Below are 14356 nucleotides of genomic sequence, written 5' to 3'. Positions count from 1 at the left end.
TTAATGATGTACAAATAGAAGTGATTCAAATTCTGTCATTTATTTTAATTAAATCAAGAACTTAAAAAGTGTGAGTTAAAAAATAAAATGCCAACTGTAACTAAATAGTTCTGGTTTCAAAAGTTTACCGAGTTCTCAGATCACTGATATTTCTAATAAATCTTTCTCAAATATACCCAGATCCTGAAGACTAAATGACATGATCACAAGAAAAACAAACTAAAAGTGGGTTTAAGTGATACTTTTGTTCAACATTTTCACAATGGCTAATATTATGATCGAAGCATTAATTTATTCCAACACAATATATTACACATCATACCTGAGATTCATGTTTAAAAATGCACCCTCTTATTCATTGCCTGCATTACCACTAGTTGTTACTTTGTGCTGAACTTAAGTTTAATGACTCAAAACGTGAGCCTTGTGGTCAATTTACAATTTCTGATGACAGCTTAACATTTTCTGATCCCTTCATAAATAAAATATCTCGTTTGCATGAAGATTTAGGGGGAGGAAGGAGAACGTTTTCCCAGACTGAAATAAGATTTCAACTTAAATAACACTCATTTCTACAAGCAGTGAGGTTTTAGCCCTTCAACAATAAAATTCACCATTTCTTTAACCAACGCACTTTTTTGAAGTCACCTACTTTTCAGTATTTAGGAACCGCTACTGGTCACACAGTGAACTACAGAAGCCTCACGTACCTGAGGGCTCTTCCCATGGTCTCATAATTCATGTCAGGCTTGTTTTTGTGCTTCCCCCACAACCGGGACACTGCTTTAGAATCTACCAATTTAAAAATGCCTTTTTCTCGCTGGGTCCACTTGATATATTTAGGACAAGTAGCTTTGTCCTGGAGCAGTGCCAGTAAAAACTCCCAAAGATAAATTGTGTTTCCTGAAACAAAAGCAATTTCTTTTTAACTGCCCAAAATTTCATTTGAAAGAACGCAATAAAACACAACTAAAGGTCTTCTTAAGTTCTATCTATAATTATACAAACATACTACACAGTTCAGTTAGTACTGGTGATATAATGGTCATAAATTTTAGGGTCTAACATAGATCTTTTTATTAGTCCCGTATAAGATGTCTGAACAGAGCAATCCTGCCAATTAGATGTGTAATGACTTAGGGAGAAAGCACTTTGAGACAAATTTTTTTTTCAGCCTCTTTAAGAACCATTATTACGCCTAAGAAACTGAGAAAGAGTTGTACAAAACCTTTCAATAGTTGTTCTTTTTATATAAAGAGCCAGCAGATTAGCCTTAATAATTTTCTTCAAATTTAGGCAGCAGTTACGAAAATACTAAAACTCCAAGACAATATAATAAAGTGTCTATGAACTGAAAACCTAACGTGGCTGAATTCTTCCAAGAGGCTCTTTATTAAATGAAACGATGGGCTTCCCTGGTGGTGCAGTGGTTGAGAGTCCGCCTGCCGATGCAGGGGACGTGGGTTCGTGCCCCCGTCCGGGAAGATCCCACATGCCGCGGAGCGGCTGGGCCCGTGAGCCATGGCCGCTGAGCCTGCGTGTCTGGAGCCTGTGCTCCGCAACGGGAGAGGCCACAACAGTGAGAGGCCCGCGTACCGAAAAAAAAAAAAAAAAAATGAAAGGATGGATTATTTTGACAGGTAAGTGAAAATCTCCTAGATGGATTTCTTGGACTACATTATTACCAGTCTTTTACAGAAGGTGGTAACCATACCTTATAAGCATGTGGCAGCAATAAGATCCATTTCAATAAAAGCTGGTGGTTTCTACTTAAAATATGCAGATATTTTAAAGCAATCTGAATGTTACTTGACCCATAAGTATTATAGGGAAGTTACAGTAGTAGTACTTACCCTTCCCATCTTTGTTTTTCTTCCTCACAGATATGTTTGGTGTAGTGGCTGGGGAATCTGGTCGTGGTGGTTTAGTTTTTCTGCCTGAAATCACAATGGCTCTACATAAATATTTGCCCTCAAAAGAGAGAGGGAATGGACAATTTAGCTGTTTATAAATGCTGTTTTGTCATTTATCCTAAATTTCAAGTGCCAAGTATTTTATACATGGAACACATATATTGGTCTCCTAAGTGCTATTTATTAAAAGGAAAATAACTTTAGTAAAAATTTGACATTAACTTAGGTTAGATCACAAACACTTTTATGTAGAAAACGATACTTTGGCTCATTTGTAAAAATGAGGTTAAGTTTAAACTTTACATTTTGTCTTTGAGGTGACAATACTGACAGTGCTTTCTTAAAATCTGGGGGAATATTCTTGATGCTGATAAAACTTGGGCTCAGAAAATAAGCCACACAGTTTGTCTGCCTCTTGGTTAGTTCTCAAATACTGGCAACTACCCAAAACTTCTAGAGATATAAAAAATAAGTGAGGCTAAATTTTTGTGAACCACATAGTCCATTTTTATTGTGTATTTTTAAACATATCATTCTTCTATATTTCTTTCAATTTACAGCAAACAAATTTACTTTATGATTATCCATCATCCAGTCCTAAACAAGTCCAATGCAACAGAGTTAAACTATATTTTGTGCAGCCTTAGTCTGGGTCAACCAACTATTCTAAAACTGCGTTTGTGATCTGTTTTTGCCACTTATCTAGAACCACAACTCGGCAGCAATGCTGCCTATGATTTAGGCTAAGCTGATGATGCTGTCTGAACAGACTACCACCCTGTATATGAGAGACAATGAAGATTAAGCATAAATAGATACTTTAGTTAGTACCATTTACCCCTACATTCTTGAAGCTGACTCTCTGATCTTAGATCATAAGGGTGAATGCTGGGGTAATATAATATAGGCAGTAATTTAGAAAAGTAGAATCCTAGCTAAAGTCACAAGGTTAGTGACAACACATCCCAAGACAAACTGAATAGGAAAACGGTTTTTTTTTTTTTTTTTTTTTTTTTTTTGCCCATGCCGCGTGGCTTGCGGGATTGTAGTTCCCCAACCAGGGGTTGAACCCAGGCCCTGGGCAGTGAAAGCATGGAGTCCTAACCACTGGACTGCTGGGGAATTCCCAGGAAAACATTTCTGAAGTTAAGGTAAGAGTCAAGGAAAAGAGGGTCAAAAAAGTCACTCTTAAGGCCAGGTTCCTCTTGAGACTACCAGATGTACAAACGTAGACTGTAGGAGCCTGGTGTCTCAACTTCCATCACTGCAGACATCTGCAGAGAACCTCTGCATGACATAGAGACTTCTAGCTAACTGTGTTCATGACAGTAAGGACTGAGAGAAGCCAGACTTCAGTTAGCTCCTATCATTCCTCCCATCTTACTTTATGCTATTTATTGACTTGCTCTGATAATATTTTCTTTATTCCCCAGTTTTCCTCCACTCGTTTTAGTCATGGCAGATACTGTCAGTAGCCTACCCAATATCCATCCTCTCCATCATCTTCCTTACTGTTCACGGTGGCAATGTACACAGCTCCACATGAATTACAGATTAGTTGGGTATAGAAATTCTGGTAACAGTTATTTCTTCTCAGTGCTTTGAACATATCCAGCCCTTCCAGCCTTTACTGGGAGCTTGTAAGCTGTCAATCCAATAATCAATCCTCTTCAGGTAATGCAGATCCTCCCTGGTTGGTTTGCTTCTTCTTCCTTTTTTTTTTTTTTCTTTTCTTTTTTTTGACGGGGTGCGGAGGGGAGTCTTTGATGTTCCACATTTTTACCATAATATATTTAGGCTTGGATCTATTTTAGTTATGCTACTCAGGATCCACCATGCTGGGATTAACATCATTCTTGAAAATTCCTCAGTCATTATCTTTGAATACTGCCTCTTCCTCACTCTACACATGCTCTCCTCCTAGAGCTTTGATTAAACATGTAGACCTTTTCACGCAATCCTCACATCTCTAACTTTCATATTTTTTATTCTACATCAGATCTGTACTGGAGCTCACTAAATTCTCCCTTAAGCAGTGACTCATTTGCTGTTTAACCCATATATTATGTGTTCTATTTGGTTCCTTATCATATCAGCCTTTCACCATTAAATAGCATGTTAGTCTTTCACTTTCTAAAAACAGCTTTATTGAGGTATAACTGATATACAATAAACTGCTTATGTTTAAATTTACAATTTGATAAGTTTTGACATATGTATACACCTGTGAAACCATCACTACACTCAAAGATAATAAACATATTCTTCGCCCCCAAAAGTGCTTTGTGCCCTTTTGTAATCCTCACATCTCACCTTTCCCCACCCTGCCCAATCCACTCATATATTTTCTGTCATTATAGATTAATTTACAGTTTGTACAATTTTATATAAACAGAACCATACTCTTCTTGTTTTTGGCAGAGGGGGAGGGAGTCTGCCTTCTTTCCCTTAGCATAATTATGTTGAAATTCATCCGTTTTTGTTTTATGTATCAATGGTACATTTCATTTCATTGCCGAGTGGTCTTTCATTGTATGGATATACCACAAATTTGTTTATCCAATCAGCAGGTGATGGACGTTTGGGTCGTTTCCAGTTTGGGGCTACTGCAAATATAGCTGCGAAGAACCTTCATTCACGCATAAGTTTTTCTGTTAAATGTATGGCTTCATGTCTTTTGGGTAAATACTGAGTAGTAGAATGGCTGGGTCACATGTTAAGTATACATTAAGTTCTTTAAGGAATTTTCAAACTGTTTTCCAAAAATATTTCCTCCATGCAGGAAGGTGGGGTAATCATAGGGCTCACCTCATTGGTTTCCTGTTTCCCAGGAATCACTCACTTTTGTTGACAGATGTCCACCACTTTCTTTAGTACCATTGCTTCATATATTTTATCTGTGGTTTTAGCTGTTTCAAACAGGAGGGTAAATCCAGGTTCTGTTTTTGTTGGGTTTTTTTTTCCAGCTTTATTGATATATAATTGACATATTGTGTAAGTTTAAAGGGTACAACATGATGATTTGATATATTTATATATTGCAAAATGATTACCACAGTAGGGTTAGTTAACATACCCATCATTTCACATAATAATCACTTCCTTTCTGAGAACACTTAAGATCTATTCTCTTAGAAATTTCCATAGTCACCATGCTTGTACATTAGTCCCCAGAACTTACTCATCATATAAATGGAAGTTTGTACCCTTTGACTGACATCTCCCCATTTCCTCCACCCCGCAACAAACATCATTCTTCTCTCTGTTTCCATGAGTGCGGCTCTTTCAGACTCCACATAAAATGATAGCATAGGGCTTCCCTCGTGGCACAGTGGTTGAGAGTCCACCTGCCGATGCAGGGAACACGGGTTCGTGCCCCGGTCCAGGAAGATCCCACATGCCGCGGAATGGCTGGGCCCGTGAGCCATGGCCGCTGGGCCTGCGCGTCTGGAGCCTGTGCTCCACAATGGGAAAGGCCACAACAGTGAGAGGCCCTAGTACCGCAAAAAAAAAAAAAAAAAAAAAAAAAAAAGATAGCATACAGTATTTGTCTTTCTGACTTATTTCACTTAGCAGAAAGTCCTCAAGGTCTGTCCATGCTGTCACAAATGGCAGGATTTCCCTCTTTCTCAGAGCTGAATTATATTCCATTCTGTGTATTTATATATCACATCTTCTTTATCCATTCATCTGTGGATGAAGACTTAGTTGTTTCCAAATCTTGGCTACTGTGAATAATGCCGCAGAGAATATGGGAGTGCAAGTATCTCTTTAACATCCTGTTTTCACTTCCTTTGGATATACACCTAAGAAGTGGGATTGCTGAATCATACGGTATTTCTAGTTTTAACTCTTTGTGGAACCTCCATACCGTTTTCTACAGTGGCTGTACCAATTTAAATTTCTACCAACAGTGCAGAAAGATTCCCTTTTCTCCATATCTTTACCAACACTCTATCTCTTGTCTTTTCTATCACTTTTTCTAGCCATTCTATAGGTGTGAGGTGGTATCTTACTGTGGTTTTGATTACACTGCCCTGATGATTAGTGATACTGAGCATCTTTTCATGTACCTGCTAGCTGTTTGTATGTCTCCTTTAGAAAAACGTCTATTCAGGTCCTCTGCACATTCTTTAATTGGATTTTTTTTCGCTATTGAGTTATACGAATTGTTTATGTATTTTGGATATTAACCCCTCATCCGATATATGATTTACAAATATTTTCTCCCATTCTGTAAGTTGCATTTTCATGTTGTTGATTGTTTCTTTTGCTGTGCAGAGTCTTTTCGTTTATTGTAGTCCCACTTATTAATTTTTGCTTCTGTTGCTTGTGCTTTTGGTGACATATCCAATAAATTGTTGCCAAGTCAGGTTCTGTTACTCCATCTGGACTAGAAGAGGAAGTTTCACCTGGTATTTTTTAATAGTCTCATTCTTTGACAATGCTTTTTATTCCCTTGCATTAATAATTACAATCATATTCATTGAAAGTTTCTATTTGATAATCCTATTATCTGAGGTTCTTAGCAAACTAACCTTAGGGTTTTCTATGTCTGCTGCTTCTCATTCAGGAAGTATCTTTCTTATGCATTCTGTGATACTGAAATGTGAGTTCACCTTCAACAGGGTTTTATTTGAAGAAATACTGTGCAGCCTGGATTAAACATACGACGTGCCAAAGCAATTTTACAAGAGCTTCGCCTGGTGCCCAAAGTTACTGCCAGCCTGGGGCCATTGTTATGTTAATTACTTGGCTGGAAATTCCTAACGTCAGTAACAGTTTAAAATCTAATCATAAACCTAAGTTAAGACAAACCTAGGATTATGAATTCTCAAAGGAAAAATTTTTTCCACCCAGCTAAGAAATACAAGCTTCTTAACATCTGTCTGTGCCAAAGGGTGGACTGTTTTTCCCCTTAGGGTACAGCTAAGGGATCCCAATTATATGCTGAGGTCTCTGTCTAATAGCCCATCTTGCACTGGACCAAGACTTAAGCATCTGCCTCTATGTGGGCAATAAAACCAAGCCCCTTGGACATCCAGACTGACATGTCCTTCTCAGCCCTCAGAGCTGTTGCAGTGTCAGGTCACTCTTATTTTCCTCTGCATTTTTGGCTCTTGGAATTTCCCTTACTTTCATGTGAAGTTAGGTTATGTGGTGGCTGGTGATGCCATCAACCAAGATATTAAACTCAAAATATCAAACAAGCTGGGGTAGAATCAAAAGGCAATGAAGTGGGAAGAGTGTCAGTGTTAGAATGTAAGTATGGTCCTAATTTGTGAAAACTTTAAAATTCCCTCTAACACATTCTAACATTTCCCTCTTCAATTACTTACCTGCTGATTCCCAACTTGTATTCTTCCCACTGGAATCTTATACTGGAATCTATGCTGGTGGTTTTCAAACTATGTTCTGCGGAAGGAAACTGACCTCAGCCCTTACCCCTGAGCTCTTTCTGAGCTTGGATAAAAGAGTTTAGATAAAAGATTGAGGCTTTAGAAAGTTGGAAAATCCCTTCTCTGTGAGGTAGACCAAGTATTTTAAATGTATAAAAAAGTATAAAATAATTCTTTAAATTCATCTAATACGAAGAAATAACTCTGTTTTGTACATTCAATTTTTTCTCACGTAAGTTTTAATTCAGGTAGAAATATCCTTGAATAAAAGTTATATTTAGATTCCACATCAAGAGTTGACTGTTTTCCCTTAACAAATTAACCACCCACCTTTCTTTCTCTTAGGTTGTTCTGGTGATGAGCGTCCTGGTGAGTGTGCATATGTCTCTTGAACGTGCTGAGTTTCCATCACTTCAGGAATCCCATCTAATGTGACGGATACATGGGTGATTGGGGCAACAACAATGTCATCTTCAGATGAACTAAATATATTATTATCTAATGGAAATAAAATCAACTAATTGTAATCAACTTTGTATTATAAATCAAAATAATTTCATAAAATATTTCCTGTTTCTTTGAAGATTAAAATAGAAGTAAGATTTTGAAATCTAGTCCCTGCTTTTTATTTCCTCTGCCCTAAGTCAAGTACCCTGAGGCAGTCCAGGCTTGATGGGACTATTCAACGCCTCCCTTACCTGACTTCCTATCCCCAGTCTATCTTGTCTGTCTTCTCCATTCTTCACATTGCCGCTAAAGTTTTTCTTTAAAACCTAAGTCTGGCCTGACCATATTATTCTTCTCTATAAAAACTTTACACCCTGAAGATTAGAAAGAAAAATAAAATTAACATATCTTCCCATAGTTTACAGGGGAAAAAAGATAGGAACAACTCAAACTCCATAGCATGCCATTCTGAGCTTCCACAATCTACAAACCATTATGAAGCTTATACTTCAGCTATACCAAAGCATTTTGAATCTCAAACATTTTATTGTTTTTTTTTACAGGTCTGTGTCTGCCTCTGCCTATGTTGAATGCCCCTTCCTGTCTCCTCCACCCATGAAAAGCTTATTTGTTACTAATCGCCCAGGTCAAAACACTGCCTCCATAAAGCCTGTCTCAGGTGTTTTCAGCTAGAGAAATCTCTCCTTCCAGAACACTCTGCTATCCCTCTCATGGCCTTTATTTTTGGCTTTTACAGTTATTTACATAAACAACTATCTTCAAAAGAAAACTGTCAGCTTGAGGAAAGAAACAAGATCTGTTCATTTCCATAACATGTTATTGCCTGATACATTGCTGTGCATATAGAAAATATTCAATAAACATCTTAAATTGATTTAATAATAATTAAGTTTATGAGTTTGACTACATCCAAAGGAGAACATGGATTTAAAAGCAGATCAATAAATGTGGCAGTGAATTTTATGCCATCAAGTCTAAGAAAACATTGCAATGGATTTTTGCCTATTCACTGATGAATACTGACTAAAGATCAATTTTTATTGATCAATACAGATCAATATTGACTAAAGATAACTACATTATAATAGTTTGGGCCCTAAATACTTCACCAATGAGGTTAAGAAGAAATTCTGCATAATCTGCTATTTGACAACTAAATTACTTTTTTATCTTTAATGTCCTCACTCCCCAAATTAAAAAAAAAAATCTTGTTTAACTGAACACTTTAGCAAAGGTGCCTCAACTAGTACTGTACCTTAAGATGCACTTGGGACCAAAAAAAGATAAAACATGGTCTCTGGTCTCTTGATATTTATCATCTGAGAGAGAGATGGAAGAAGAGCTTTTCAAAGCATATAAACATGGTCCTACTATAGCACAGGGAGCTATATTCAATATCTTATGATAAACCATAATGGAAAAGAATACAAAAAAGAATGTATACATATGTATTACGGAATCACTTTGCTGTACAGCAGAAATTAACACAATATTGTAAATCAACTATACTTCAAAAAAAAAGCATATAAACATGAACAGTCATAACACAACACTCACTGATGCGCTTTTCATCCAGCATAGGGCCAGGAGAATCCATATTGAGGAGTGCTTCAGCTGCCTCGATAGTTTCAATTGTTTCATCCCCATTATGACAGGAAGCTTCAACTACAATACATTTAAAGAGAAAACAGAATTAGCTACAAGACATTTGTTCTTCTAAAAAGCACAGATTCGGGAATTCCCTGGTGGTCCAGTGGCTGGGACTCAGCACTTTCACCGCCAGGGGCCCAGGTTCAATATCTGGCCGGGGACCTAAGATCCCATAAGCCGTGTGGCATGGCCTAAGTAAATAAATAAATACATAAATAAATTAATGAATTAAAAAGCATAGATTCTCATCTCTTGAACCAGGATACATCACTTAGTACTCTGGTTGATAACAATAGTTTGTCTCAACATATAAAATCTATACTGAAAATCACCATTATTTCTCATTTAAAACTTTGCAAGATGCAGGGGTTTTATTAAAAATAACAACAACAACAACCAAAAACCTCTGCAAGACACTGGGAGATAAAAAAGTAAGCAAAATAGAACTCATACTCCAGGAGGAAAACACCAGTCATTCCTGATAATTCTTGTATTTACATGAATAGTAAACTAAGATGTCACTGGGCAGGTCGTGCTGTTTCTGTTGACTCCATACTTTAAAATGACTGGGTTGATAGTTTTAGGTCCCTTTCAGCTCTAAAACTGATTGCAATACTATTAATTCACTCACAGGAATGAATATGAGTCTCTGTTAATTTCTGAATCTTCTTCCATTCTTCTATAATTAGTGAATTGCCATCATCACCAAAAGTTTTAGTCGTAGTCACATGATCTAAACACTCTTTGATAATTATAGTATTCTGGTACCTTTCTTCTCTAATGTGTAATATAGAACACTAATTTCCCTACTGTGAACTGTGCCTAGTGCAAGTTTTTTTTTTATGCTCTTTAAAAATATTAAAATACAAATGAAAATTAATTCAAATACATGCTAGACACTAGACACTTCTCTGCATCCCAGAGAGGTGTCCGAAATAGCTGCACAGCAAATTCCTTGAATGGCTTTTAGCCCCTCAGTTCTAGGATCAGCACCAAGAAACTAAATAGAGCTACCAATGCTCTCTTTGCATGGATAAACTCAAGTTTCCTGAATGTGGTATTTATCATCCATAATCCCTTGTACTTACTTGCTATATTTTCCCCTCAATACTGACAAAATTATACGTTATTTTTTAAAGTTTGAAAAAATATATATATAAATAAAATCATGATTTTCAGATTCAGGGTTGGACTGATAGTTTATAACTCAATGAATATAAGCCATTTAATTTTACAAAACATTAGAAAGTAAATATAAACGTAGTACTTAAAGCAAAAGTTCTTTTTCTCAATCAAATGAATGAAAGTGATCATTTATACACTGTACTCTCCCTATTCCTATTCAATCCAGAGAAGCAACAAAATCATTTTCCTCTTCATTATTAAGATTATAACCAGATTTCCAAGAAATCTGTAGTTCTTTGAAATTTACCTTAACTTTCCATTAGAATATTATAACATTTATTATATTTCCTAAACAATTCACACTCTGTTTTAGACTGAAGATTTCCAAGAATCTACAAAATTCTTCGTTGATTCCAAATCCCCAGCTGGCAAAAATACTGAATGACTATCACTCTTAAGTAACTGTACAAGGAAATGTGGAAGATACAATAGTATAGGACATGACCTTTTTCCTTATCTATTGGTAACAGCTACTTAGATACTGTCTAAGAAAATAACAAAGTGATCAGTTTTACAGTATAGAGCAGACTGACTACAGGCACTGTATATCATTATAAGTTAGGAAGACTTCCTGAAGAGATGGGTTTAGGCTGAGTCATTTAAGATAGCTAGGATTTAAATACTTTGAGAGGAAGAGAGAGAAATTAAAGCAAGAATAATAGTAGAAGCAAGGGCATGAGAAGAAGTGTTATGCATTTAAAGAAAATGAGATAATTAGTCTATACCATTAGAAAGCAAAATGTGTAACAGCTAAAGATTATTATAATAACAGCATATTAAGTAATTTGCTTTACAAATTGACTAATGTGGCTGACTGCCTCCCCAAGGGAGGAATCCCACAATAGGAACGGAAGGCATGGTCTGCTGAAGCAGCAGAGACCAGAGACAATTCCTGAATGATGCTTTCAAAGAAGTTCTGGATCTTGGATTATATACTAGTCAGCTCCTCTCAATTAGGAAAAACTCCCAACAAAGCACATTTTCTCTCATAAAATACTGGCTAACACTGGGAGTCCCCACAACCTGCCAAGCCAGAAGAGAACCTCCTTCTTCCAGATATGAAAGATGTATCTGCAGAATTCCAACCTTCTGGGCTCCATTCCCTCAGCTAATATCTTTGAACCCAAATATCTATAGGTCACAGGGAGGACAAGGAACAAGAAGACAGCCAACATAAAAAGAGGCAAGGATTTTAATCTAGCCTGGATTTCCCCAACAGCAATTTAACCCTTATAGAGTCTTCCTCTTTTAAAGGCTTTAAGCTTTTCCTCTTAAGGCCAGTGCTCACGTTTCTGAGTTACTACAAAAAGCACTCTAGAGCACCTGAATATATTTTTGACTAGTTTTTTAATTCTAAAAGTAGGTGTCCTTTTCACTTTCATACCAAGATACACAAAACTTCATTAGGAGATTCACAGTCTTTGTTACGAAACTACTTCCCCTAATTATAATGAAAAATAAATAAATTTTAATTATATATTCTATCAAAAACAAGTGCTTAACTGACAAAGGATTAATCTCCAAAATTTACAAGCAGCTCATGCAGCTCAATATCAAAAAAACAAACAGGGCTTCCCTGGTGGCGCAGTGGTTGAGAGTCCGCCTGCCGATGCGTGGGACACGAGTTCGTGCCCCCGTCCGGGAAGATCCCACATGCTGCAGAGTGGCTGGGCCCGTGAGCCATGGCCGCTGAGCCTGCGCATCCGGAGCCTGTGCTCCGCAACGGGAGAGGCCTCAACAGTGAGAGGCCCGCGTACTGCAAAATAAAAAACCAAAAACAAAAAAACATCCCAATCCAAAAATGGGCAGAAGACCTAAATAGACATTTCTCCAAAGAAGATATACAGATTGCCAACAAACACATGAAAGAATGCTCAACATCATTAATCATTAGAGAAATGCAAATCAAAACTACAATGCGATATCATCTCACACTGGTCAGAATGGCCATTATCAAAAAAATCTACAAACAGGGCTTCCCTGGTGGTGCAGTGGTTGAGAGTCTGCCTGCCGATGCAGGGGACAGGGGTTCGTGCCCCTGTCCGGGAAGATCCCACATGCCGCGGAGCGGCTGGGCCCGTGAGCCATGGCCGCTGAGCCTGCGCGTCTGGAGCCCGTGCTCCGCAACGGGTGAGGCCACACAGTGACAGGCCCGCTTACCGCAAAAAAAAAAAAAAAAAAATCTACCACAATGGAGAACAGTATGGAGGTTCCTTAAAAAACTAAAAATAGTACTGCCATACGACCCAGCAATCCCGCAACTGGGCATATACCCTGAGAAAACCATAATTCAAAAAGAGTCATGGCGAACGGATAAAGATGTGGTACATATATTCAATGGAATATTAGCCATAAAAAAGAACAAAATTGGGTCATTTGTAGAGACGTGGATGGATCTGGAGACTGTCATACAGAGTAAAGTAAGTCAGAAAGAGAAAAACAAATATCGTATATTAACGCATATATGTGGAACCTAGAAAAATGGTACAGATGAACCGGTTTGCAGGGCAGATATTGAGACACAGATGTAGAGAACAAACTATGGACACCAAGCGGGGAAAGCAGCCGGGGGGGTGGTGGTGGTGGTGTGATGAATTGGGGGATTGGGATTGACATGTAAACACTGATGTGTATAAAATGGATGACTAATAAGAACCTGCTGCATAAAAAAATAAATTTAATTTAATTTAAAAAATTAAAAAAAAAAGAGTCATGTACCACAATGTTCACTGCAGCTCTATTTACAATAGCCAGGACATGGAAGCAACCTAAGTGTCCATCGACAGATGAATGGATAAAGAAGATGTGGCACATATATACAATGGAATATTACTCAGCCATAAAAAGAAACGAACTTGAGTTATCTGTAGTGAGGTGGATGGACCTAGAGTCTGTCATACAGAGTGAAGTAAGTCAGAAAGAGAAAAACAAATACCGTATGCTAACACATATATATGGAATCTAAAAAAAAAAAAAAGGTCATTTAGAACCTAGGGGCAAGACGGGAATAAAGACACAGACCTACTAGAGAATGGACTTGAGGACACGGGGAGGAGGAAGGCTAAGCTGGGACAAAGTGAGAGAGTGGTAGTGTATATATAGACATATATACACTACCAAATGTAAAATAGCTAGTGGGAAGCAGTCGCAGAGCACAAGGAGATCAGCTCAGTGCTTTGTGACCACCTAGAAGGGTGGGAGGGAGGGAGACGCAAGAGCGAGATACAGGGATATATGTATATGTGTAACTGATTCACTTTTTTATAAAGCAGAAACTAACACACCATTGTAAAGCAATTATACTCCAAGAAAAACGTTAAAAGAATTTTAAAAAAAGTGCTTACAAGTCCAATTCCTCCATAATAGTTAAAATCAGAAAAGATAAATACTTCAAAAAGTCTAGCAAAATGATTAAAATAAGGCACTGTAACACTTACTCTTAAAAACTTAAGCCTCCTATTTAAAATCTTGTAGATTTAAGGCATAGTAGAAAAGCATATTGCGGGACTTCCCTGGTGGCGCAGTGGTTGAGAATCTGCCTGCCAATGCAGGACATACGGCTTTGAGCCCTGGTCCAGGAAGAGCCCACATGCCCCGGAGCAACTAAGCCTGTGCGCCACAACTACTGAGCCTGTGTTCTACAGCCCGCGAGCCACAACTACTGAGCCCGCGTACCACAACTACTGAAGCCTACGCGCCTAGAGCCCAAGCTCTGCCACAAGAGAAGCCAACGCAATGAGA

The 14356-nt window shown here is 37.7% G+C and overlaps 1 protein-coding gene across 7 annotated transcripts in view; it reads right to left on the bottom strand.

Annotated features, from left to right (window-relative positions):
* The window catches only part of ELF1 (E74 like ETS transcription factor 1), a 106245-nt gene that overhangs the window by 10505 nt on the left and 81384 nt on the right, over window positions 1-14356 (bottom strand). For 6 of the 7 annotated variants that reach the window (XM_079903203.1, XM_079903205.1, XM_079903206.1 and 3 more), the window contains exons 4-7: window positions 9338-9445; window positions 7643-7810; window positions 1854-1937; window positions 711-903 (exon numbers count right to left, since the gene is read on the bottom strand). In XM_079903203.1, the coding sequence (XP_079759329.1) occupies window positions 711-903; window positions 1854-1937; window positions 7643-7810; window positions 9338-9445 (553 nt within the window). The remainder of the gene's footprint in view (window positions 1-710; window positions 904-1853; window positions 1938-7642; window positions 7811-9337; window positions 9446-14356) is intronic. The other variant, XM_079903209.1, reaches the window with a different exon arrangement.

Source organism: Stenella coeruleoalba (genome assembly GCF_951394435.1).
Source record: "Stenella coeruleoalba genome assembly, chromosome: 18".
Lineage (NCBI taxonomy): Eukaryota > Metazoa > Chordata > Mammalia > Artiodactyla > Delphinidae > Stenella > Stenella coeruleoalba.
Note: the sequence above shows the minus strand (reverse complement) of the source record. Positions and strands in the feature narration are given on the sequence as shown.